Here is a 26915-nt window from a genome sequence, read left to right as displayed (position 1 = left end):
ATCACGGTAGGTTTGTCACATAGTTCATCAGAAAGATATCAACAAATCTGGATGTTGTTTCTAGTAACGATCCAAAATTGAGCTCACTATTGGCCTACCAGGGATCTTGTTGATTGCTTTATGAACTTTCGGCAGAAAGTAAATGGTTGCTGTAATTGGGTGGTTGGTTTTGAGATAAAGATATTCATCAAAATCAATTAGACCCCTCTCTTTCCATCCTAGTAGGAGTTCATGGTATTTATTCATCCATTCCTCGATTGGATCTTTTTTCAGTGGCTCATAGTGGTCTTGGTTTTCCAATTGTCGCTTTGCCTCATCTATGTAATCAGTTATGTTTTGGGCCACAATATTTCCTCCTTTGTCCGAGGCTTTAATTATAATTGACTGATCATTTTTAAGTTCTGTCATTACCTGATATTCTTTCAGTGCGAGATTCCAATCTTTTTTATTTTTGTTTTGGTTTTTGTTGCAAGTTGATCTCCCAGACATTTTGGTGATCTCTTCCACCATAATTTCATGGAATAAGTCGATCTTATTCCCTGGTGGTAACTGTGGGCAGAACCTGAACTGTTTTCTAAGTCTGCTTTCTCCTCCTTTATTTGTGACTATTCCAATACTGTTACAGAAGTCAATGTCTGATATTGGATGGTTTTGACTGATTTCTATGTTTGTTCTTACTTCTTCTCCCAATGAGGTCAATGCTCTTAAAGGTGGTAGATCTTTTTGAGCAATTGGTGATGGATTTGTATCTTCCATATTGCGACCACTTATTTGAGGCTTTTTTTCAAGGAAATATTTTTCAGCAAAACTTCTAAAGATCTATGCGTGCATTGGGGATATCCATATCTTTATTTGGACAGTAAGATAGTCCTCGATAGAGTAATTTTAGCTGGATTTCTTTCAATGGTTTGTCAGAGATGTTTATGACCAGATTGTTGTCAAAATTTGCTTTACTCTTTTTGAGAGTTACTTCTGCTTTCCTTTTCCTCTTTTTGATTTTGCTCCTTCTTCTGCTCCTTCTACTGGTGGTTTTGATTGTCCTCTCCCCCACGTGTTGCTTCTGCCTCTTCCTCTTTGTCTCGTTATCATTTGTGCTAGTTGTATCCCCCCGCGAAAATCCAATGGAGTTGTAACTGCATCTTCGTCTGCTGAGCTGATTTCTGAGCTATCCACCTTGTCTATTGCTGCTGTTCCTGCACACTTGTCCATCACAACTCTGTTTCTTAGTGTGTCATATTTGCGGGCAAATGTGTAGATACGTCCACTTGCGTAATCACTGATGACATCTCAAATGACATCACTGATGACATCACTGATGACATCTCAAATGACATCACTGATGACATCACTGACATCTCATTTGACATTACTGATTACATCACTGATGATATCATTTATGTGATAATACATCTTCAGACTCTAATATAACCTTAGATACACTCAGTGTAAACAGGCACTCACAGACTGTCACACATCCATGGAGTTACTCACACACCTAGTCAGTCATGGAAAGAATCAATCACATCTCCATTTCCTCAACTATACAGTTATACACACCTTACTTATTCAAACATATAGTAACACATATTTACTCTCTTATACAATCCTTGATACAAGTTCACAATGATTCATACAGCCACTCACACATTCACTGACTCTTATGTTCAGTTATTTATATATGTCAACTCTCACATGGAGTGTGTTTTACATATGTACTTACTTTGACATGTAGCACATTCACTCACCAATATACTCATGCACACAGTCAACTGTCCATACAGCTGTTTCTACATGCACTTTTGAACCCATACACCTAGGGAATCAACTGCTCACACATCTATGCACAAAGTTATACACCTCCCAGCCACCCACACACATACTCAGTCTCCCATACAAATACTTGGGCAACCATTCAATAACCCATATAGTTACTGATATAGCTACTGATTTAAACATGCAGCAGTTTACAGAACAACATAAATAATGATTGCCAAATTAAGACACTTTAATCACTAACCCATACACTCAGTGAGACACATTTAATCATTCTCTCATACAGTCAGTCATGCACCTACTAAATCCTTCATCCAGACACTTATACATCCACTCATTCTTCAATATGTAAGACATATTTTAACTTTACAGAAACATACAGTCACTGGGTGTTGTCATCAGTGATGTCATCAGTGATGTCATCAGTGATGTCATTTGAGATGTCATCAGTGATGTCATCAGTGATGTCACTGACCATGTCATGAATGATGTAATATGTGACATCATTAGCAGTGGATTGCGGGTCCGCGATATATAGTTAGTGCAACTAACTATATATGGAATTTCAATGGTTTTGTGCAAATAAAATAAGGTTTTTTAAATGCTAATCCCTAACTATATATGGTCTATAACCTATGGTTTTTTCAGTGAATATATATATATATATATATTCAAAAGCAAATGTCCCAAGATGAGAGGAGCACTCCAAGGCTGGTGCCGGCGGCAAGGTTCGGGACGCCCTTGCAAGGTACTTTTCAGCAAAAACTGTCTCTATGAAGAAACACGCCGCACACTGCTCCGTTTATAAAGTATTTTGGTTTATTTTCTGTGGGTACCGTGACCAGGGACAGATTTATGTCCGAAACGCGTAGGTGGGGAACCCACAGAAAATAAACCAAAATACTTTATAAACGGAGCAGTGTGCGGCGTGTTTCTTCTTAGAGACAGTTTTTGCTGAAAAAAAAAAAAATATATATATATATATATATATATATATATATATGTATGTATGTATGTATGTATGTATGTATGTATATATATATATGTATGTATGTATGTATGTATGTATGTATATATATATATATATATATATATGTATATATGTATGTATGTATGTATATATATATATATATATATATATATATATATATATATATATATATATATAGATGCCTGCCGGCTGCAGCAAAATTTTAAAGGCAGCTAGAGTGTGCAGGAGAATTCTCTCATGCACACCATCATGACGGAAGTGCATTGGAATGGCAAACAACAAAGAACTGAATTTCCATTGTATTGAGAAAGGGTGGCATACCTTTGTGATTGGCAATTTGAAAATATGACAGCCATATAGGAAATTACGATTCTCGGAGGCTGACATTATTCCAGACTCTACATCTTTGTAAAGAAGTCATAATGACGTTTTTCTTGGAAGAAGTTATCTATCCTTTCGCAGCTCCAAGAGGAAGATACTTGGTTGCCATGGCGTTTTGTTATTGTTATTTGCAATGTGTTATCTATGATGTACTTGTTACACTTTAAAAAGCTGCATGTCTTGGGCAGCAATAAAAGTTATTGCATAATGTCAGCCTCCGTTGTCTTTAATGAAATCAAGATTCTCTCTTTATGATAATTGGAGAATTATAAATTAAATTCTCTAAAGGCGTGGTAAAATATTGATGAGAAGCGCTAATCCAATCCAAAGGCACCAAATTTGTAACAGTGAGGGACATGGTTTTGCTTACTCAGCAACAAAGCAAAATGTTGAAAATGTTCACTGACTTCATTTAAATAAGGACAAGCTAAACTTGGATATGTCATCGTCATAAAATCTTTATTTCGGTACAGAAAATACCATAAAAGCACAGGTTTAAAAGACATAGAACATCATGTACTAAAAGAATATTATAAAAACACACAGTTAATTGTTACAGTCACAATAAAATCACATTAAAAAATTTTCTTTTTGAAGAAAAGAAAAAAAACAAAAAAAAACTTGTATATGTACTTTGTGACACGAGTCCTTGCTTAAGTATTTGAAATACTGTCTGTCCCACCTCACTGTTGATAGATTGACTCTTTAAATGTTGAACACACTGCCACCCCCTCCTTAGCATATGATTAAGACTCATGTTTAGGAGTCGAAAAGAGTAATGCTATTTTGCCAGCATTAAAAAAAACCTGTCACTATTGATTGGCTGGAGGGCCTGAGTCGCATAACAGAAGGTTGCAGTTTGTGTCTTCATTTGGAGTATATATATATATATATTTTTTTCCATCGGCCAGCAAGGATTACCTGGCTCAAAACCTTCACAGTACCGCAACCCAAATCATTGTTTAGCGCATTTATTTTGACACTGGTAACAAACAATCCCCCAACTTGTTTCGGAGTTTCCTCACTCCTTGGTCACTGGTTCGGTAAATGCGTCATTTCAGCTTCATTTTAAAGAAATGTTTCACATCATAGTTATCAACACTAACAAAATACAAAAATACAAAATACTTCTTTCGTCGTTTTCAGTATTTCTCAATAAAGAATACATTGAAATACCTGAAAGTTATTTAAAGCAACACATTTTCCTGTTCAGCCATGTAATTGATAATTTACGAATAAAACATCATTCTGGTCATGTGTTTATGTTAGAGGGCTTCCCTGTAATAACAGGATCGCAACCTGTGGCTGTGACAACTTATTCAATTTACATTTACAACATCAAAATACTGCCCCAGTATGCCATCAAGTGGGTTCTAGGATTGACATTTACAAAGAATATAATGCATCTGTGCCTTTTAAAACACCATAAACCGGAGGTATAAATAATTACCTTCCCATGATTATTCTAATTGTGTCAACTCTATAATCTACTAGATGTCGAAAAGGTTTTATCAACTTAGCAAACAGTTCAAGTTCAGGAATTTGTATAGCGCACTACTCACCCAGAGGGTCTCAAAGCGCTTGGGGGAGGGGGTGCATTATTTATCGAATAGCCAGGTTTTGAGTTCCTTTCTGAAGGAAGTGTGGTTCTGTGTAAGGCGGAGGTGAGTGGGGAGAGAATTCCAGGTCTTGGCCGCCAAGTAGGAGAAGGATCTTCCTCCCATGGTGGATCTATGGATGCGCGGGACTGCGGCGATGGCTTGATTGGAGGATCGTAGTTGGCGGGTGGGTTTGTAGAAGGACAGTCGTGTGTTGAGGCATTCGGGTCCTAGTTTGTAGAGGGCCTTGTGTGCGTGGGTGAGGAGACGGAACGTCATTCTCTTGTTGACGGGAAGCCAGTGGAGGTCTTTCAGGTGACCGGTAATGTGAGCTTGGCGAGGGATGTCCAATATGAGTCTGGCTGATGCGTTTTGGATGCGTTGGAGTTTTTTCTGTAATTTGGCTGTGGTTCCGGCGTAGAGGGTGTTTCCATAGTCCAGTCGGCTAGTGACCAGTGCGTGGGTGACAGTCTTTCTTGTTTCGATGGGGATCCAACGGAAGATTTTTTTGAGCGTGCGAAGTACGTTGAAGCAAGAGGATGAGACGGCGTTGACTTGTCTGGTCATCGAGAGGGAGGAGTCTAGGATGAAGCCTAGGTTACGTGCGTGGTCTGTAGGTATGGGTGCTGAGCCCAGGGCCGGTGGCCACCATGAGTCGTCCCAGGCAGAGGGGGATGATCCTAGGATGAGGACTTCCGTTTTGTCTGAGTTAAGTTTCAGGCTGCTGTTTTTCATCCATTCGGCTACTTCTTTCATGCCTTCGTGAAGATTGGTTTTGGCGGTGTAAGGGTCTTTGGTGAGGGAGAGGATCAGCTGGGTGTCGTCAGCATAGGAGATGATGTTGAGGTTGTGTTGTCGCGCGATGGATGCGAGGGGACTCATGTAAACGTTGAAGAGGGTGGGACTGAGTGATGAACCTTGTGGTACTCCGCAGATGACTTCGGTGGCCTCTGATTTGAATGGGGGGAGTCGGACTCTCTGGGTTCTCCCGGCGAGGAACGAGGTGATCCAGTCCAAGGCTTTTCCTTGTATGCCGATGTTGCTGAGGCGTAGTATGAGGGTGCTATGACAGACTGTGTCGAAGGAGGCGGAGAGGTCGAGTAGGATGAGGTCAACTGTTTCTCCGTTGTCCAGTAGCGTTCGGATGTCGTCTGTCGCTGCAATTAGGGCCGTTTCGGTGCTGTGTTTGGCTCGGAAGCCGGACTGTGAGGTGTCGAGGGAGTTGTTGGATTCAAGGAAGGCGGCGAGCCGGCTATTGACGGCTTTCTCAATGACTTTGGCAGGGAATGGAGGAGGGAAATGGGGCGGTAGTTCTTAAGTTCAGAGGGGTCTGCTGTGGGTTTCTTCAGGAGGGCGCTGAGTTCGGCGTGTTTCCAGCTTTCTGGGAAGGTAGCGGAGTTGAAGGAGCAGTTGATGACATCACGGAGATGGGGTGCAATGATGGAGTCTGCTTTGTTGAAGATGTGGTGGGGACAAGGGTCGGTTGGCGAACCTGAGTGGATGGAGTTCATTAGGCGGATGGTGTCTTCAGTGGTGATTGGGTTCCAGGCAGTAAGGTTGTTAGAGAGCGGTTTAGTTTCGGAGGTGGGTGGAGTGGACTGTTCTTTGGATATGTTCTCAAAGCTGTTATGTATGTCAGCAATTTTGTTGTAGAAGAAAGAGGATAAAGAATCGCAGAGGTTTTGGGAGGGAGTAATGTCGTTTGAGGCTGCGGTGGGGTTGGTAAATTCTTTGATGATGTTGAATAGTTCCTTGCAGTTGTGGGCGTTGATGTCGAGTGGATCCTTGAATGCTGATTTCTTGGTGGATCGGATCAATTGGTGGTGTTTGCGGGTGGCAGCCTTGAAGGTGGTGCAGGTTGTCAGTGGTTGGGTTTTTTCTCCATGTTTTCTCGAGAGTACGGCATAGCTTCTTGGATTTCTTAAGGTCATCATTGAACCAGGGGGCCTTTTTGCTACCCTGTTTGGTTTGGTGGTTTTTCAAGGGTGCTAATTCGTCAGCGCTGTGAGTGATCCATTGTTTGAGTTTGGTGGCAGCTTGGTTTGGGTCCGATGAAAGACCTGGAGGGTTTTGGTTGAGCAATGTGAGGAGTTGGTCGGTGGTAATTTTGTTCCAGTTTCTTCGAGGAATAGGTTGTGGGGGGTAGTGGGTCGTGGTAGTTTTGTAGCTAAAGTGAACACAGCTGTGGTCCATCCAATGGAGAGCTGTGGTGTGATCGAAGGAGATGTGTTTGCAGGAGGTGAAGATGGAGTCGAGCGTATGTCCAGCTACGTGGGTGGGGGTGTCAACAAGTTGTATGAGTCCGAGATTGGCTAGGTTGTCTAGAAGGGTGGTGGTGTGGTTGTCGTTTTTCTTTTTCAAGTGGAAGTTGATGTCTCCCAGTAGGATGTAGTTCTCGGAGTTAAGGGCATGTGGGCTGATGAAGTCAGTGATGTCTTCGCTGAATTGTGTGCGGGTTCCTGGTGGTCTGTAGATGAGGGTGCCTCTAAGTGTGGTCCTGGGGTCGGTGTGGATCTGGAAGTGGAGGTGTTCGGCAGTTGCAAGGTTATCGTCGGAATTGGTCGTGATTCTGATGGTGTTTTTATGGACGATGGCTATGCCTCCTCCTGTTTGGTTGGTGCGGTCTTTTCGGATGATCTTGTAAGGGTTGTAATCAGTTGTGACATGCAATCAATTCAACCCTAGTGCTTAATAGATAATAATGAAGCCGAATACCCTGAAATCAATCATATTTCAAAACAACTCTAATGACCATGTTTTTATGAACAGAGTAAAGTGGCCTGACATGGTTTGAGATATAAGAGCTCTTCTACATTTCCGCATTCTTGTATCTGAAACAAAACCAACAAAGAAAGTACTGATTAAAATCCAATTTAAAAAAAACACATGTATATTAAAAAGGTAAAAACCTGTACAGAAGGAAGGAAATTGTGATTTAGCATTTTCATCTTATTTATCAGCCTAAATGTGCAGCTAATTCTTCACATTTAATCCTATTGGATGAAGGGTATTATACTTAATGATTATCTTCATTTCTAATCTCCTTAAGTCAAGTGTTCAGTTACTTCCTCTCTCTCGATTGTGGATTCTGTTGAGGACCACAAATTTCAATAAATTACAATTTTGATTGTGGTCGGTTTTAAAATGACGCGCAATTGGGTATTGCCTGTCGTCATTTTGGATGACACGTAGATGTTCAAGTACACGCTTTTTCGCCTTATGGATAGTACTTCCAATATAGGCCTTCTTGCATGGACATAATAAAGCATAAACATACTCGGTTGTTTGCCAATCACATAAGGTTTCTGGTCTTCCACTAATTTTATTGTTTTACAGCTATTGCTGTGTTTACAGGGTTTACAACGATTACATGTAAAAAAGCCTATGATCTCATTCTTGGTATTCTCAGGACTTACTAAGCAGTGACTTTGAGTAAATGTTATCGATCTTGCCTTTCTAAATGTTATTCCTGGATTTAGACCAATAGGTATAGCCAGGTCTGAATCTGTTCTAAGGACTATCAATATTTTGTCAAGCTCTTCTTTAGTTCCCATGTTTGGTTATGGTACCTCGTAATGAATCGAATTTTTGGTTCTTCAGTTCCTTTATGTGCGGGGGTAAGCAACTCACTTTGACCTAACAATACGGCTTTCTTAATCACTTTTTGAACAATTTTCATTGCTATAACCTCTCTCATTAAACCTTTGTGTCATGATGTTCACTTTGCTGGTGAATCCCTCCTCCGTACTGCAATTCCTTCTGGCTCTAATAATTCGCCTTACGGAATGCTTTGAATCAATGAGGTTGCATGACAACTATCAGCTCTTAACAGACTGTTCCCTGCTGTTGATTTTCTAAATAAATGGCTTACTAGTTTACTGTAAGCTTAAGGTTGAGAAACTCAATTGTTTTGTCATCAATGTGGCTACTGAATGTCAAATTCAAAGAGTTATCATTCAGTGTGACAATAAAATTGGTGGCCTCATTCCGAGTGCCCTTCCAAATACAGAAGATGTTGTCAATGTATCTAACCCAGAGGACGTCGTGGCTATTGAACTCTCTGATGTTATTGACCACTTGCTTCTCCCACCAGCCAAGGTACAACCCCGCAAAACTGGGGGCAAAGCAAGTGCCCATTGCCATTCCCTGGGTTTGTCTATATATCTGTTTGTTAAAAAGAAAGAAGTTGTTTGTCAAGCAGATATGGATCCGTTCTATTAACATTTCAGTATGCAGAAGGTAAGATAATGATCTTCCTTTCAGAAAATGCCTACAAGCGTCTATTTCCAATCATGGGAATACACGTGTATATAGACTATTAACGTCCAAACTTAATAGCAAATAATCATCATTCCAGACAATATCCTTGATTAACCTCAGAAAATCTCCGTTGTCTCTCACAATTGAGGGGAGAGCATGTACGTATGGTTGTAAGAAGTAATCAACATATTTTGATGTACTTTCTAACATGCGCCCCCTCAATGAGACAATTGGTCTCCCTGGTGGATTGGAGACATCTTTGTGAAGTTTCGGCAACAAATAGAGTGTTGGATTTATTGGGAATTTACACAATAAAATTGATATTCATCCCATTCAAGGATTCCCTGGTCTTTCCAATTGGCCAGTTTCTCTACATACGTTTTGTTAGCATAGTCATAATATTTTCTAGATGATGCTTGATATCTGTCGATCTCATTCAACTGTTTTATCCCTTCTTTCAGGTACATTTCAAGGGGCCACACAACAATGTTTCCTCTCTTATCAGATTTTTTAATAACAATGTTTGTGTTATTCTCAAATTCCCTAACTCCTTCAGTTCTTGTGTCGGCCAACGGCCGTCACAAGCACTACCTCGCTAGTGCTGCCCACATCCGTTGGCCGACGCAGCCCCGCCCACTCATTAGAACTCCTGCACAGCGGCGGAATTTACGCCGCTGTTAAAGAGTTAATTGCATCAATATGTTCTTTTTTTAGGTTCTTAGTACTGTTTGGTTTGGTTTCTTAATGCTGATTCTTTTAAGTTCCTGGATCATGCCTTTTTCGAAAAAGGCAATAGCCTCATTGGTATTTGAGGCATAAAAATAGACTTAGGTTTAAGTTTAAACCACTTGAGGCACTCATACCAACATCAATATCATCGACTAAATTTAGAAGTGTATCATAAATAAAATCAGCTACCCCTTGAAGCTCATGCATAGTATGCAGGACATCAAGGTCATTGACGTTTAACGTACTGATCTGTGCCTGATGTACCTTGGGTTTTTGTGCATTCATTGTGCCGTACCATTTTCTAACTTTTAGTTTTTTAGTTTTCTAACAAAATGAAAAAGATCAATATGACTTTCAGTGTAATTGTAATTGGCAGTTGGACAGAACTAGAGACCTATGGCTAGGACCTGCATTTGGTGTTTACTGAGTGTTAAATCTGATAAATTTACCACTGCCTTATTATTCTTCATTTTCCAGCCTTTTTCCCCTTTGTCAGTACTCCCACAGGGTTTTATTCCTGGTTTTTCGCATTTTGTCTGTTTCCTCCCCTGCCTCCTCGACCACAAGCTCTTTGCACTGGGGCGGTCTTGTTGGTCATGGTGTTTGTTCTTCCTCTGGCTATGAGATCAAATTCCTTTAAAATTCGGGCTTTTACTCCCGCCGTTTCCGAGTGTACAGAAATGTCACTTTCATTTTGGTCGCCATTGATTGTCTCTCGTGGTATCATCTCATTGTTATTTCTCTGTTCCACGTTTTTATCAACAACTATTCTAGAAGTGGATGGTTGCTCACTTCTTACAGTTTCCTCTATAGTTGTTCTTAAGTGGTCAAATTTCTTACCAAATATTAGGATTTGTCCCTTTTGGTAATCCATTTAATCCCGGTGGAATTTTCTAATTTTTTTCATTTTAATTTGTTTCTCCACCTTAAGTAATCTTGTTTCAATATTAGCCATTTCTAGTTCAAACTCTTCCTGTGCTTAATTTCCTGTATTAATTTCTCAGTCCTTTGTGCGTACTTGACCAAAATTTTCAACATTATGGTTGAACATTTGCCAACCATTCCTAAAGCATATTTGGATCGGGGTTTTCATAGGTTGGGGTAATAAATATTCTTAGCCCAGCTGTACTCTATTGCATTCAATATACTTTTGCAATGCGGTGGCCTCCCACCACTTCAACTTTTCTTTTTAAAGGGCTTTCCAAAGATTGTCCTAAAGCTGTTTCATATTTTGTATTGAACCTTGCTCATTTCTGTCTTCCGGGTTATCATTCTCAATTAGAACTGATTTGGCAAATCATTTCTCAGCTGCTTCCTTCCTTCTTGTATCTCTTTTTTAGTGTCAGAGCTCGCAGTAAATTATACCAATAAGCGGTGCAGTTCTTATTGGCACTTACGCTGTTGCTTCACCAAGTGCACAGAACGGTAATCCTATGTCGCATTTAGACTTGTTTAGCTGCCCACGATAACTGAAACTATTCACAAGCATTCATCATGCTCATTGCTCACCTGTCAGGCACTGGTGCTCAGTGCGGGCGTCCTCTGACTCCTACCTCCTCGCTCCTGTGTTCCCTGCTCTTGAGCGTTTTGAGTATATCACTTTATGCTTGCTTCCAGTCTCTATTGCTGGTTAACGATACCAGTAGTGGAGGCTGGCAAGGGCAAATCAAAAAGATCCCATCCAATATCACGGTAGGTTTGTCACATAGTTCATCAGAAAGATATCAACAAATCTGGATGTTGTTTCTAGTAACGATCCAAAATTGAGCTCACTATTGGCCTACCAGGGATCTTGTTGATTGCTTTATGAACTTTCGGCAGAAAGTAAATGGTTGCTGTAATTGGGTGGTTGGTTTTGAGATAAAGATATTCATCAAAATCAATTAGACCCCTCTCTTTCCATCCTAGTAGGAGTTCATGGTATTTATTCATCCATTCCTCGATTGGATCTTTTTTCAGTGGCTCATAGTGGTCTTGGTTTTCCAATTGTCGCTTTGCCTCATCTATGTAATCAGTTATGTTTTGGGCCACAATATTTCCTCCTTTGTCCGAGGCTTTAATTATAATTGACGGATCATTTTTAAGTTCTGTCATTACCTGATATTCTTTCAGTGCGAGATTCCAATCTTTTTTATTTTTGTTTTGGTTTTTGTTGCAAGTTGATCTCCCAGACATTTTGGTGATCTCTTCCACCATAATTTCATGGAATAAGTCGATCTTATTCCCTGGTGGTAACTGTGGGCAGAACCTGAACTGTTTTCTAAGTCTGCTTTCTCCTCCTTTATTTGTGACTATTCCAATACTGTTACAGAAGTCAATGTCTGATATTGGATGGTTTTGACTGATTTCTATGTTTGTTCTTACTTCTTCTCCCAATGAGGTCAATGCTCTTAAAGGTGGTAGATCTTTTTGAGCAATTGGTGATGGATTTGTATCTTCCATATTGCGACCACTTATTTGAGGCTTTTTTTCAAGGAAATATTTTTCAGCAAAACTTCTAAAGATCTATGCGTGCATTGGGGATATCCATATCTTTATTTGGACAGTAAGATAGTCCTCGATAGAGTAATTTTAGCTGGATTTCTTTCAATGGTTTGTCAGAGATGTTTATGACCAGATTGTTGTCAAAATTTGCTTTACTCTTTTTGAGAGTTACTTCTGCTTTCCTTTTCCTCTTTTTGATTTTGCTCCTTCTTCTGCTCCTTCTACTGGTGGTTTTGATTGTCCTCTCCCCCACGTGTTGCTTCTGCCTCTTCCTCTTTGTCTCGTTATCATTTGTGCTAGTTGTATCCCCCCGCGAAAATCCAATGGAGTTGTAACTGCATCTTCGTCTGCTGAGCTGATTTCTGAGCTATCCACCTTGTCTATTGCTGCTGTTCCTGCACACTTGTCCATCACAACTCTGTTTCTTAGTGTGTCATATTTGCGGACAAATGTGTAGATACGTCCACTTGCGTAATCACTGATGACATCTCAAATGACATCACTGATGACATCACTGATGACATCTCAAATGACATCACTGATGACATCACTGACATCTCATTTGACATTACTGATTACATCACTGATGATATCATTTATGTGATAATACATCTTCAGACTCTAATATAACCTTAGATACACTCAGTGTAAACAGGCACTCACAGACTGTCACACATCCATGGAGTTACTCACACACCTAGTCAGTCATGGAAAGAATCAATCACATCTCCATTTCCTCAACTATACAGTTATACACACCTTACTTATTCAAACATATAGTAACACATATTTACTCTCTTATACAATCCTTGATACAAGTTCACAATGATTCATACAGCCACTCACACATTCACTGGCTCTTATGTTCAGTTATTTATATATGTCAACTCTCACATGGAGTGTGTTTTACATATGTACTTACTTTGACATGTAGCACATTCACTCACCAATATACTCATGCACACAGTCAACTGTCCATACAGCTGTTTCTACATGCACTTTTGAACCCATACACCTAGGGAATCAACTGCTCACACATCTATGCACAAAGTTATACACCTCCCAGCCACCCACACACATACTCAGTCTCCCATACAAATACTTGGGCAACCATTCAATAACCCATATAGTTACTGATATAGCTACTGATTTAAACATGCAGCAGTTTACAGAACAACATAAATAATGATTGCCAAATTAAGACACTTTAATCACTAACCCATACACTCAGTGAGACACATTTAATCATTCTCTCATACAGTCAGTCATGCACCTACTAAATCCTTCATCCAGACACTTATACATCCACTCATTCTTCAATATGTAAGACATATTTTAACTTTACAGAAACATACAGTCACTGGGTGTTGTCATCAGTGATGTCATCAGTGATGTCATCAGTGATGTCATTTGAGATGTCATCAGTGATGTCATCAGTGATGTCACTGACCATGTCATGAATGATGTAATATGTGACATCATTAGCAGTGGATTGCGGGTCCGCGATATATAGTTAGTGCAACTAACTATATATGGAATTTCAATGGTTTTGTGCAAATAAAATAAGGTTTTTTAAATGCTAATCCCTAACTATATATGGTCTATAACCTATGGTTTTTTCAGTGAATATATATATATATATATATATTCAAAAGCAAATGTCCCAAGATGAGAGGAGCACTCCAAGGCTGGTGCCGGCGGCAAGGTTCGGGACGCCCTTGCAAGGTACTTTTCAGCAAAAACTGTCTCTATGAAGAAACACGCCGCACACTGCTCCGTTTATAAAGTATTTTGGTTTATTTTCTGTGGGTACCGTGACCAGGGACAGATTTATGTCCGAAACGCGTAGGTGGGGAACCCACAGAAAATAAACCAAAATACTTTATAAACGGAGCAGTGTGCGGCGTGTTTCTTCTTAGAGACAGTTTTTGCTGGAAAAAAAAAAAATATATATATATATATATATGTATGTATGTATGTATGTATATATATACATATATATATATATATATATATATATATATATATATATATATATATATATATATATATATATATATATATATATATATATATATATATATATATATATATATACCTGCCGGCTGCAGCAAAATTTTAAAGGCAGCTAGAGTGTGCAGGAGAATTCTCTCATGCACACCATCATGACGGAAGTGCATTGGAATGGCAAACAACAAAGAACTGAATTTCCATTGTATTGAGAAAGGGTGGCATACCTTTGTGATTGGCAATTTGAAAATATGACAGCCATATAGGAAATTACGATTCTCGGAGGCTGACATTATTCCAGACTCTACATCTTTGTAAAGAAGTCATAATGACGTTTTTCTTGGAAGAAGTTATCTATCCTTTCGCAGCTCCAAGAGGAAGATACTTGGTTGCCATGGCGTTTTGTTATTGTTATTTGCAATGTGTTATCTATGATGTACTTGTTACACTTTAAAAAGCTGCATGTCTTGGGCAGCAATAAAAGTTATTGCATAATGTCAGCCTCCGTTGTCTTTAATGAAATCAAGATTCTCTCTTTATGATAATTGGAGAATTATAAATTAAATTCTCTAAAGGCGTGGTAAAATATTGATGAGAAGCGCTAATCCAATCCAAAGGCACCAAATTTGTAACAGTGAGGGACATGGTTTTGCTTACTCAGCAACAAAGCAAAATGTTGAAAATGTTCACTGACTTCATTTAAATAAGGACAAGCTAAACTTGGATATGTCATCGTCATAAAATCTTTATTTCGGTACAGAAAATACCATAAAAGCACAGGTTTAAAAGACATAGAACATCATGTACTAAAAGAATATTATAAAAACACACAGTTAATTGTTACAGTCACAATAAAATCACATTAAAAAATTTTCTTTTTGAAGAAAAGAAAAAAAACAAAAAAAAACTTGTATATGTACTTTGTGACACGAGTCCTTGCTAAAGTATTTGAAATACTGTCTGTCCCACCTCACTGTTGATAGATTGACTCTTTAAATGTTGAACACACTGCCACCCCCTCCTTAGCATATGATTAAGACTCATGTTTAGGAGTCGAAAAGAGTAATGCTATTTTGCCAGCATTAAAAAAAAACTGTCACTATTGATTGGCTGGAGGGCCTGAGTCGCATAACAGAAGGTTGCAGTTTGTGTCTTCATTTGGAGTATATATATATATTTTTTTTTTTCCATCGGCCAGTAAGGATTACCTGGCTCAAAACCTTCACAGTACCGCAACCCAAATCATTGTTTAGCGCATTTATTTTGACACTGGTAACAAACAATCCCCCAACTTGTTTCGGAGTTTCCTCACTCCTTGGTCACTGGTTCGGTAAATGCGTCATTTCAGCTTCATTTTAAAGAAATGTTTCACATCATAGTTATCAACACTAACAAAATACAAAAATACAAAATACTTCTTTCGTCGTTTTCAGTATTTCTCAATAAAGAATACATTGAAATACCTGAAAGTTATTTAAAGCAACACATTTTCCTGTTCAGCCATGTAATTGATAATTTACGAATAAAACATCATTCTGGTCATGTGTTTATGTTAGAGGGCTTCCCTGTAATAACAGGATCGCAACCTGTGGCTGTGACAACTTATTCAATTTACATTTACAACATCAAAATACTGCCCCAGTATGCCATCAAGTGGGTTCTAGGATTGACATTTACAAAGAATATAATGCATCTGTGCCTTTTAAAACACCATAAACCGGAGGTATAAATAATTACCTTCCCATGATTATTCTAATTGTGTCAACTCTATAATCTACTAGATGTCGAAAAGGTTTTATCAACTTAGCAAACAGTTCAAGTTCAGGAATTTGTATAGCGCACTACTCACCCAGAGGGTCTCAAAGCGCTTGGGGGAGGGGGTGCATTATTTATCGAATAGCCAGGTTTTGAGTTCCTTTCTGAAGGAAGTGTGGTTCTGTGTAAGGCGGAGGTGAGTGGGGAGAGAATTCCAGGTCTTGGCCGCCAAGTAGGAGAAGGATCTTCCTCCCATGGTGGATCTATGGATGCGCGGGACTGCGGCGATGGCTTGATTGGAGGATCGTAGTTGGCGGGTGGGTTTGTAGAAGGACAGTCGTGTGTTGAGGCATTCGGGTCCTAGTTTGTAGAGGGCCTTGTGTGCGTGGGTGAGGAGACGGAACGTCATTCTCTTGTTGACGGGAAGCCAGTGGAGGTCTTTCAGGTGACCGGTAATGTGAGCTTGGCGAGGGATGTCCAATATGAGTCTGGCTGATGCGTTTTGGATGCGTTGGAGTTTTTTCTGTAATTTGGCTGTGGTTCCGGCGTAGAGGGTGTTTCCATAGTCCAGTCGGCTAGTGACCAGTGCGTGGGTGACAGTCTTTCTTGTTTCGATGGGGATCCAACGGAAGATTTTTTTGAGCGTGCGAAGTACGTTGAAGCAAGAGGATGAGACGGCGTTGACTTGTCTGGTCATCGAGAGGGAGGAGTCTAGGATGAAGCCTAGGTTACGTGCGTGGTCTGTAGGTATGGGTGCTGAGCCCAGGGCCGGTGGCCACCATGAGTCGTCCCAGGCAGAGGGGGATGATCCTAGGATGAGGACTTCCGTTTTGTCTGAGTTAAGTTTCAGGCTGCTGTTTTTCATCCATTCGGCTACTTCTTTCATGCCTTCGTGAAGATTGGTTTTGGCGGTGTAAGGGTCTTTGGTGAGGGAGAGGATCAGCTGGGTGTCGTCAGCATAGGAGATGATGTTGAGGTTGTGTTGTCGCGCGATGGATGCGAGGGGACTCATGTAAACGTTGAAGAGGGTGGGACTGAGTGATGAACCTTGTGGTACTCCGCAGATGACTTCGGTGGCCTCTGATTTGAATGGGGGGAGTCGGACTCTCTGGGTTCTCCCGGCGAGGAACGAGGTGATCCAGTCCAAGGCTTTTCCTTGTATGCCGATGTTGCTGAGGCGTAGTATGAGGGTGCTATGACAGACTGTGTCGAAGGAGGCGGAGAGGTCGAGTAGGATGAGGTCAACTGTTTCTCCGTTGTCCAGTAGCGTTCGGATGTCGTCTGTCGCTGCAATTAGGGCCGTTTCGGTGCTGTGTTTGGCTCGGAAGCCGGACTGTGAGGTGTCGAGGGAGTTGTTGGATTCAAGGAAGGCGGCGAGCCGGCTATTGACGGCTTTCTCAATGACTTTGGCAGGGAATGGAGGAGGGAAATGGGGCGGTAGTTCTTAAGTTCAGAGGGGTCTGCTGTGGGTTTCTTCAGGAGGGCGCTGAGTTCGGCGTGTTTCCAGCTTTCTGGGAAGGTAGCGGAGTTGAAGGAGCAGTTGATGACATCACGGAGATGGGGTGCAATGATGGAGTCTGCTTTGTTGAAGATGTGGTGGGGACAAGGGTCGGTTGGCGAACCTGAGTGGATGGAGTTCATTAGGCGGATGGTGTCTTCAGTGGTGATTGGGTTCCAGGCAGTAAGGTTGTTAGAGAGCGGTTTAGTTTCGGAGGTGGGTGGAGTGGACTGTTCTTTGGATATGTTCTCAAAGCTGTTATGTATGTCAGCAATTTTGTTGTAGAAGAAAGAGGATAAAGAATCGCAGAGGTTTTGGGAGGGAGTAATGTCGTTTGAGGCTGCGGTGGGGTTGGTAAATTCTTTGATGATGTTGAATAGTTCCTTGCAGTTGTGGGCGTTGATGTCGAGTGGATCCTTGAATGCTGATTTCTTGGTGGATCGGATCAATTGGTGGTGTTTGCGGGTGGCAGCCTTGAAGGTGGTGCAGGTTGTCAGTGGTTGGGTTTTTTCTCCATGTTTTCTCGAGAGTACGGCATAGCTTCTTGGATTTCTTAAGGTCATCATTGAACCAGGGGGCCTTTTTGCTACCCTGTTTGGTTTGGTGGTTTTTCAAGGGTGCTAATTCGTCAGCGCTGTGAGTGATCCATTGTTTGAGTTTGGTGGCAGCTTGGTTTGGGTCCGATGAAAGACCTGGAGGGTTTTGGTTGAGCAATGTGAGGAGTTGGTCGGTGGTAATTTTGTTCCAGTTTCTTCGAGGAATAGGTTGTGGGGGGTAGTGGGTCGTGGTAGTTTTGTAGCTAAAGTGAACACAGCTGTGGTCCATCCAATGGAGAGCTGTGGTGTGATCGAAGGAGATGTGTTTGCAGGAGGTGAAGATGGAGTCGAGCGTATGTCCAGCTACGTGGGTGGGGGTGTCAACAAGTTGTATGAGTCCGAGATTGGCTAGGTTGTCTAGAAGGGTGGTGGTGTGGTTGTCGTTTTTCTTTTTCAAGTGGAAGTTGATGTCTCCCAGTAGGATGTAGTTCTCGGAGTTAAGGGCATGTGGGCTGATGAAGTCAGTGATGTCTTCGCTGAATTGTGTGCGGGTTCCTGGTGGTCTGTAGATGAGGGTGCCTCTAAGTGTGGTCCTGGGGTCGGTGTGGATCTGGAAGTGGAGGTGTTCGGCAGTTGCAAGGTTATCGTCGGAACTGGTCGTGATTCTGATGGTGTTTTTATGGACGATGGCTATGCCTCCTCCTGTTTGGTTGGTGCGGTCTTTTCGGATGATCTTGTAAGGGTTGTAATCAGTTGTGACATGCAATCAATTCAACCCTAGTGCTTAATAGATAATAATGAAGCCGAATACCCTGAAATCAATCATATTTCAAAACAACTCTAATGACCATGTTTTTATGAACAGAGTAAAGTGGCCTGACATGGTTTGAGATATAAGAGCTCTTCTACATTTCCGCATTCTTGTATCTGAAACAAAACCAACAAAGAAAGTACTGATTAAAATCCAATTTTAAAAAAACACATGTATATTAAAAAGGTAAAAACCTGTACAGAAGGAAGGAAATTGTGATTTAGCATTTTCATCTTATTTATCAGCCTAAATGTGCAGCTAATTATTCACCCATATTTAATCCTATTGGATGAAGGGTATTATACTTAATGATTATCTTCAATTCTAATCTCCTTAAGTCAAGTGTTCAGTTACTTCCTCTCTCTCGATTGTGGATTCTGTTGAGGACCACAAATTTCAATAAATTACAATTTTGATTGTGGTCGGTTTTAAAATGACGCGCAATTGGGTATTGCCTGTCGTCATTTTGGATGACACGTAGATGTTCAAGTACACGCTTTTTCGCCTTATGGATAGTACTTCCAATATAGGCCTTCTTGCATGGACATAATAAAGCATAAACATACTCGGTTGTTTGCCAATCACATAAGGTTTCTGGTCTTCCACTAATTTTATTGTTTTACAGCTATTGCTGTGTTTACAGGGTTTACAACGATTACATGTAAAAAAGCCTATGATCTCATTCTTGGTATTCTCAGGACTTACTAAGCAGTGACTTTGAGTAAATGTTATCGATCTTGCCTTTCTAAATGTTATTCCTGGATTTAGACCAATAGGTATAGCCAGGTCTGAATCTGTTCTAAGGACTATCAATATTTTGTCAAGCTCTTCTTTAGTTCCCATGTTTGGTTATGGTACCTCGTAATGAATCGAATTTTTGGTTCTTCAGTTCCTTTATGTGCGGGGGTAAGCAACTCACTTTGACCTAACAATACGGCTTTCTTAATCACTTTTTGAACAATTTTCATTGCTATAACCTCTCTCATTAAACCTTTGTGTCATGATGTTCACTTTGCTGGTGAATCCCTCCTCCGTACTGCAATTCCTTCTGGCTCTAATAATTCGCCTTACGGAATGCTTTGAATCAATGAGGTTGCATGACAACTATCAGCTCTTAACAGACTGTTCCCTGCTGTTGATTTTCTAAATAAATGGCTTACTAGTTTACTGTAAGCTTAAGGTTGAGAAACTCAATTGTTATGTCATCAATGTGGCTACTGAATGTCAAATTCAAAGAGTTATCATTCAGTGTGACAATAAAATTGGTGGCCTCATTCCGAGTGCCCTTCCAAATACAGAAGATGTTGTCAATGTATCTAACCCAGAGGACGTCGTGGCTATTGAACTCTCTGATGTTATTGACCACTTGCTTCTCCCACCAGCCAAGGTACAACCCCACAAAACTGGGGGCAAAGCAAGTGCCCATTGCCATTCCCTGGGTTTGTCTATATATCTGTTTGTTAAAAAGAAAGAAGTTGTTTGTCAAGCAGATATGGATCCGTTCTATTAACATTTCAGTATGCAGAAGGTAAGATAATGATCTTCCTTTCAGAAAATGCCTACAAGCGTCTATTTCCAATCATGGGAATACACGTGTATATAGACTATTAACGTCCAAACTTAATAGCAAATAATCATCATTCCAGACAATATCCTTGATTAACCTCAGAAAATCTCCGTTGTCTCTCACAATTGAGGGGAGAGCATGTACGTATGGTTGTAAGAAGTAATCAACATATTTTGATGTACTTTCTAACATGCGCCCCCTCAATGAGACAATTGGTCTCCCTGGTGGATTGGAGACATCTTTGTGAAGTTTCGGCAACAAATAGAGTGTTGGATTTATTGGGAATTTACACAATAAAATTGATATTCATCCCATTCAAGGATTCCCTGGTCTTTCCAATTGGCCAGTTTCTCTACATACGTTTTGTTAGCATAGTCATAATATTTTCTAGATGATGCTTGATATCTGTCGATCTCATTCAACTGTTTTATCCCTTCTTTCAGGTACATTTCAAGGGGCCACACAACAATGTTTCCTCTCTTATCAGATTTTTTAATAACAATGTTTGTGTTATTCTCAAATTCCCTAACTCCTTCAGTTCTTGTGTCGGCCAACGGCCGTCACAAGCACTACCTCGCTAGTGCTGCCCACATCCGTTGGCCGACGCAGCCCCGCCCACTCATTAGAACTCCTGCACAGCGGCGGAATTTACGCCGCTGTTAAAGAGTTAATTGCATCAATATGTTCTTTTTTTAGGTTCTTAGTACTGTTTGGTTTGGTTTCTTAATGCTGATTCTTTTAAGTTCCTGGATCATGCCTTTTTCGAAAAAGGCAATAGCCTCATTGGTATTTGAGGCATAAAAATAGACTTAGGTTTAAGTTTAAACCACTTGAGGCACTCATACCAACATCAATATCATCGACTAAATTTAGAAGTGTATCATAAATAAAATCAGCTACCCCTTGAAGCTCATGCATAGTATGCAGGACATCAAGGTCATTGACGTTTAACGTACTGATCGGTGCCTGATGTACCTTGGGTTTTTGTGCATTCATTGTGCCGTACCATTTTCTAACTTTTAGTTTTTTAGTTTTCTAACAAAATGAAAAAGATCAATATGACTTTCAGTGTAATTGTAATTGGCAGTTGGACAGAACTAGAGACCTATGGCTAGGACCTGCATTTGGTGTTTACTGAGTGTTAAATCTGATAAATTTACCACTGCCTTATTATTCTTCATTTTCCAGCCTTTTTCCCCTTTGTCAGTACTCCCACAGGGTTTTATTCCTGGTTTTTCGCATTTTGTCTGTTTCCTCCCCTGCCTCCTCGACCACAAGCTCTTTGCACTGGGGCGGTCTTGTTGGTCATGGTGTTTGTTCTTCCTCTGGCTATGAGATCAAATTCCTTTAAAATTCGGGCTTTTACTCCCGCCGTTTCCGAGTGTACAGAAATGTCACTTTCATTTTGGTCGCCATTGATTGTCTCTCGTGGTATCATCTCATTGTTATTTCTCTGTTCCACGTTTTTATCAACAACTATTCTAGAAGTGGATGGTTGCTCACTTCTTACAGTTTCCTCTATAGTTGTTCTTAAGTGGTCAAATTTCTTACCAAATATTAGGATTTGTCCCTTTTGGTAATCCATTTAATCCCGGTGGAATTTTCTAATTTTTTTCATTTTAATTTGTTTCTCCACCTTAAGTAATCTTGTTTCAATATTAGCCATTTCTAGTTCAAACTCTTCCTGTGCTTAATTTCCTGTATTAATTTCTCAGTCCTTTGTGCGTACTTGACCAAAATTTTCAACATTATGGTTGAACATTTGCCAACCATTCCTAAAGCATATTTGGATCGGGGTTTTCATAGGTTGGGGTAATAAATATTCTTAGCCCAGCTGTACTCTATTGCATTCAATATACTTTTGCAATGCGGTGGCCTCCCACCACTTCAACTTTTCTTTTTAAAGGGCTTTCCAAAGATTGTCCTAAAGCTGTTTCATATTTTGTATTGAACCTTGCTCATTTCTGTCTTCCGGGTTATCATTCTCAATTAGAACTGATTTGGCAAATCATTTCTCAGCTGCTTCCTTCCTTCTTGTATCTCTTTTTTAGTGTCAGAGCTCGCAGTAAATTATACCAATAAGCGGTGCAGTTCTTATTGGCACTTACGCTGTTGCTTCACCAAAGTGCACAGAACGGTAATCCTATGTCGCATTTAGACTTGTTTAGCTGCCCACGATAACTGAAACTATTCACAAGCATTCATCATGCTCATTGCTCACCTGTCAGGCACTGGTGCTCAGTGCGGGCGTCCTCTGACTCCTACCTCCTCGCTCCTGTGTTCCCTGCTCTTGAGCGTTTTGAGTATATCACTTTATGCTTGCTTCCAGTCTCTATTGCTGGTTAACGATACCAGTAGTGGAGGCTGGCAAGGGCAAATCAAAAAGATCCCATCCAATAGCAGTCGCTTATGCCCCAGCCTGCTTGTACGAGGAGTTAGAGACGAGGTAGCGAACCTCCACAATTCCATCCAAATCCTGGAATTGCAGCCATTAAGGATTCCATGCCACAACTGTTTGCTATGTTGATAAAACCTTTTCGACATCTAGGAGATTATCGAGATGACAGAATTTTAATAATCATGGGAAGGTAATTATTTATACCTCTGGTTTATGGTGTTTTAAAAGACACGGATGCATTATATTCTTTGTAATTGTCAATCCTAGATCCCACTTGATGGCTAACTAGGGCAGTATTTTGATGTCGTAAATGTAAATTGAATAAGTTGTCACAGCCACAGGATGTGATCCTGTTATTACGGGGACGCCCTCTAACATAAGCACATGACCAGAATTATGTTTTATGCGTAAATTATCAATTACATGGCTAAACAGGAAAATATGTTGCTTTAACCCGTCCCATGCTCATGACGAGTTGAGCTCGTCATGAGCCACGGTGCTCTGGTGCTCATGACGAGCTCAGCTCGTCATGGCCCGTGGAACGCTCAGGTGCGGGGAGAATTCCCCCGCTGTGCTGAACGTTCCACAGAGCCAATGTACCCGTGACGAGCTGAGCTCGTCATGAGCACAGGAGCACTGTAGCTCATGACGAGCTCAGCTCGTCATAAGCATGCGGGCGCTGTGCGCGCACCCCTCCCCCCCAGCACAGCGGGGGATTAACCCCCGCAGCGAAGGGGTTAAATAACTTGCAGGCATTTCAATGTATTCTTTATTGACAAATATTGAAACCGACAAAAGAAGTATTTTGTTAGTGTCGATAACTATGAAGTGAAACGTACGATCTGTTTCTAAAATGAAGCGGAAATGACGCATTTACCTAACCCGTGACCAAGGAGTGAGGGAACTCCGAAACGCGCTGGGGGACTGTTTGTTGCCAGTGTCAAAATAAATGCGCTGAAAAATTATTTGAGTTGCGGTACTTTGATGTTTTGAGCCAGGGAATCCTTACTGGCCGAAATTACAGAATTTGGATGGAATTGTGGAGGTTCGCTACCTCGCTGCTAACTCCTGGTACAGGAGCAAGCTTGGGCATAAGCGACTGCTACTGGATGGGATGGATATACATATATTTTTTCTTTACTCCAATGGATGCTTGTTTCCAGGTAGGTCGGGCTGGACAGTTCCCTTGAGGCACAAGATTAAGACTGATTTGCATATAGCTGGGTCTGAACTCGGGTGGCAAAGTGAGCCAAAGAATGATGATGGATTCAGCCAAGATCTGTGACTGGGGGTGTGTGTCTGAAAAGTTTCAGTGCTCTGCCAATCATCTCCTTGTGTTTGCTTTGTTCGCCCTAAGTTGGGAGGGTATGCCTAGGCTTGGTCCCATTGCTCACTTTGCCACTGGATTCAAGCTAACCTGGCCGATGAGGCGTGTTACCTGAAACCGGTCCCAGGAGGCTTGTTTACAGTCCAGGGAAGACCTGGCTTGGCAGTTCGGGCTGGACTGTTCCCATGAGGCACAGGGTCAAGACTGATTTGCATATGGCTTGGTCTGAACGGGGGTGGCAAAATGAGCTAAAGAACGATGATGGATTCAACCCAGATCTATGACTGGGGTGAGTGTCTGAAAAGTTTCAGCACTCCGTCCATTGTCTCCTTGTGTGACCATCAAGCCTTACTTGGGACTCTTGCATCCCTTACCAGTTTGGATGGAACTGTCCTGCAGCCGCTCCAGTTGTAAATAAAGAAGAGAACCTAGCTCAAACAGGTGAGTTACTTCAAGCTCATGATAATCCATGTCGCACGCTGCATTCCCCGTGGATAACACTCACCTTTATTTGAATATCTCCTCTGGCCTCAACATCAACCATGAGACGTTCTTTCTCATTACACATCAATCATTGATGTCTAGTGCCTACATCCAGCTTAACCCCATGAAGATTGAACTTGAACACAATAGGTTTAAATACCTCTGAGAGATAAGTCATACTTTCTGGCTTGTCAGAGCTGCCAAATGGCGGCAGGGCTTCCACAGAAACACCAACCACAACTTCAAGAACCTCATCACTCACAAGGTGGAGATTTCTTGGAATTACCTGGTCTTTCTCTGCAGAGTGAACCCTTCCTATCTGAAGTGGACTTAAGCACTGCCCTCCCGTCATGGTACTATCCCATTTCAATAGTAGTAACTGCTGTTCAGCGTCTTTGAGACCTGCCTGTCACCCATGGAACGCATCCTACACACAGAAGGTGATTTCTTTAAAGGTCTTAAAAAGTAAAATAGAATACACCAACTCTTGTCACGTTCAACCCTGCTGTATCAGATACAGTGCACTTAAATGTGGCTCTCCACCATTCACAACCACTAAAATGGAAACCTTTAGTGGCACATGCAAGAGGGTCAACATCATCACCAGGCTGGAAACCAGAATATGGAAGAAAGATGAGACCCTTACCCAGCCCTCATTCTGCTCTGCTCGACGGATGTAGAGGTGCATTCCTTGCTTTTACTGCCTCATCATTTTCTACTTCTGGAATGAGCTGAAGGCCTGTTCCATCAAACAGCCCTTCATTGTAGTGTTGCAGTTGAGCTGCGGGACACACCCTATAGCTGCCCACCTCCTCCTTTCACTGCGCCAACATTTTTAACTTGCCATTGTCCACCTTCAGTTCTAACCGGTGGAACCCTACAACATGGGGCTATCACCCATGCTCAATATTTTCTACCAGCTCTGTGCGATTCCACGTGGCCAAGTAAAGATGTTGAAAGACTTAATTTACCTCCTCTGCATGTCCAACCTAGCTAATTGTTCTCACTTTTGTTCCTCTGGCTAATTGTAAGGTGCTCAACCCTTGTTAAGTCTTCTTTCTTTGCATGTTTTTCATGGCTCCTTCAGGGCCACACAGAGGCTACACCCCACTAATTACACGGTTCATCAATGAAATACCATTTTATGTGCTTTAGTATGTGGGTTAGTTTGAGTTTTGCTGATGTGGGACATCTGCCAACAATAAGTCCTTTTTTGGATATACATTCTAAGTAGTGTAGATACATGCATGATTATACATTCTTGATGGGGTTGCTGCAGATTTTTGGCATATGTTTCGCATCTGCCAAACTCTAAATAACCCCTGAGACTTTTTAGGTTTTTCTTACGCTTATTGTATAATTTATATTAACTTTAAAGGGTGTCAATTTCTGCGCTTTCACCTGGTCAAAAGCCTAGTGATGCAAGTTTCTTCGATGTTACTGAATGTCACATCCTGATGTCTTTTGGAAAGTCAACAGCATGTGAAATAATTTCTCCTACCTATGTGATTTTTGAAAAGAAATGCACATTTTTTCCAGGAATAGTAAAAATAAATGAAAACCGTGGAAACCTGCATGCACATGTTCGGCCTTGTACCCTCCATTGAATTCAGTGTGTTTCTCTAAATGCTCACTCCTGCTTTATTTCCATTTCAGGGGACCCAACCCAAGCAAACTGATTCAGCAGTTTTTAACCCTGCGGCCCGATCAGCAGTTGCACATCTTCAACACGTTAAGGGTGCACCTGATGGACAAGGGAATGCTGCCAGAACTGCAAGAGGAGGCTTGAGGTGCCGTCACCGAGCCCGGCGCGAGATTCCCCAACCTGCCCGTCTTAATACGATAGCAAGGCATCCCTTAGCATTACGTCGGCATTTTTACCTATGTCTGCATTTGTGTTTTTACTTTTTAAATGTTTCTTTCAAGCACACACTCAGACACACACACAAAAACACATATATTTCTATATGTATATATATATATATATATTTATACCTAAATATATATTCGGAAACTAGAAGGTGTGATGCCCTTGTAAAGGCTGAGGCAGGTGACACGTGGAGTTCACTCAGACCAACATGTTATTGGGCAAGCCAAACAAATCCCAGGGACACCCTTTAGATGGTGTGGTCGTAAAAAGGATGTCGGTATTAAATTTTAAATCCTTTTTATTAACAGATTTGATTTATTCTCCCCAGCGATGAGAATCATTTTGCCCTTGGGGGGGAAAAAGTGTTCTCTGTGGGTTTAAAAAATAGGCAGTGTTGTTAATGCCTTCCCTTTTAAATATACTCAGGGGTTTATTGTCGCGTTG

At 41.0% G+C, this 26915-nt stretch overlaps 1 protein-coding gene across 1 annotated transcript in view; it reads left to right on the top strand.

Moving 5' to 3' along the window:
• Nucleotides 1-26534, top strand: part of CDS2 (CDP-diacylglycerol synthase 2) — a 407465-nt gene extending 380931 nt beyond the window's left edge. The window contains exon 13 of the mRNA XM_086943509.1: nt 26258-26534. Coding sequence (XP_086799635.1) covers nt 26258-26390 — 133 coding nt within the window. The 3' untranslated portion in view covers nt 26391-26534. The remainder of the gene's footprint in view (nt 1-26257) is intronic.
• Nucleotides 26535-26915: the final 381 nt, after the last annotated feature.

This window comes from Lissotriton vulgaris, chromosome 11 (genome assembly GCF_964263255.1).
Source record: "Lissotriton vulgaris chromosome 11, aLisVul1.2, whole genome shotgun sequence".
NCBI lineage: Eukaryota > Metazoa > Chordata > Amphibia > Caudata > Salamandridae > Lissotriton > Lissotriton vulgaris.
The sequence above is the reverse complement of the archived record's forward strand: the minus strand, read 5'-3'. Positions and strand labels throughout refer to the sequence as shown.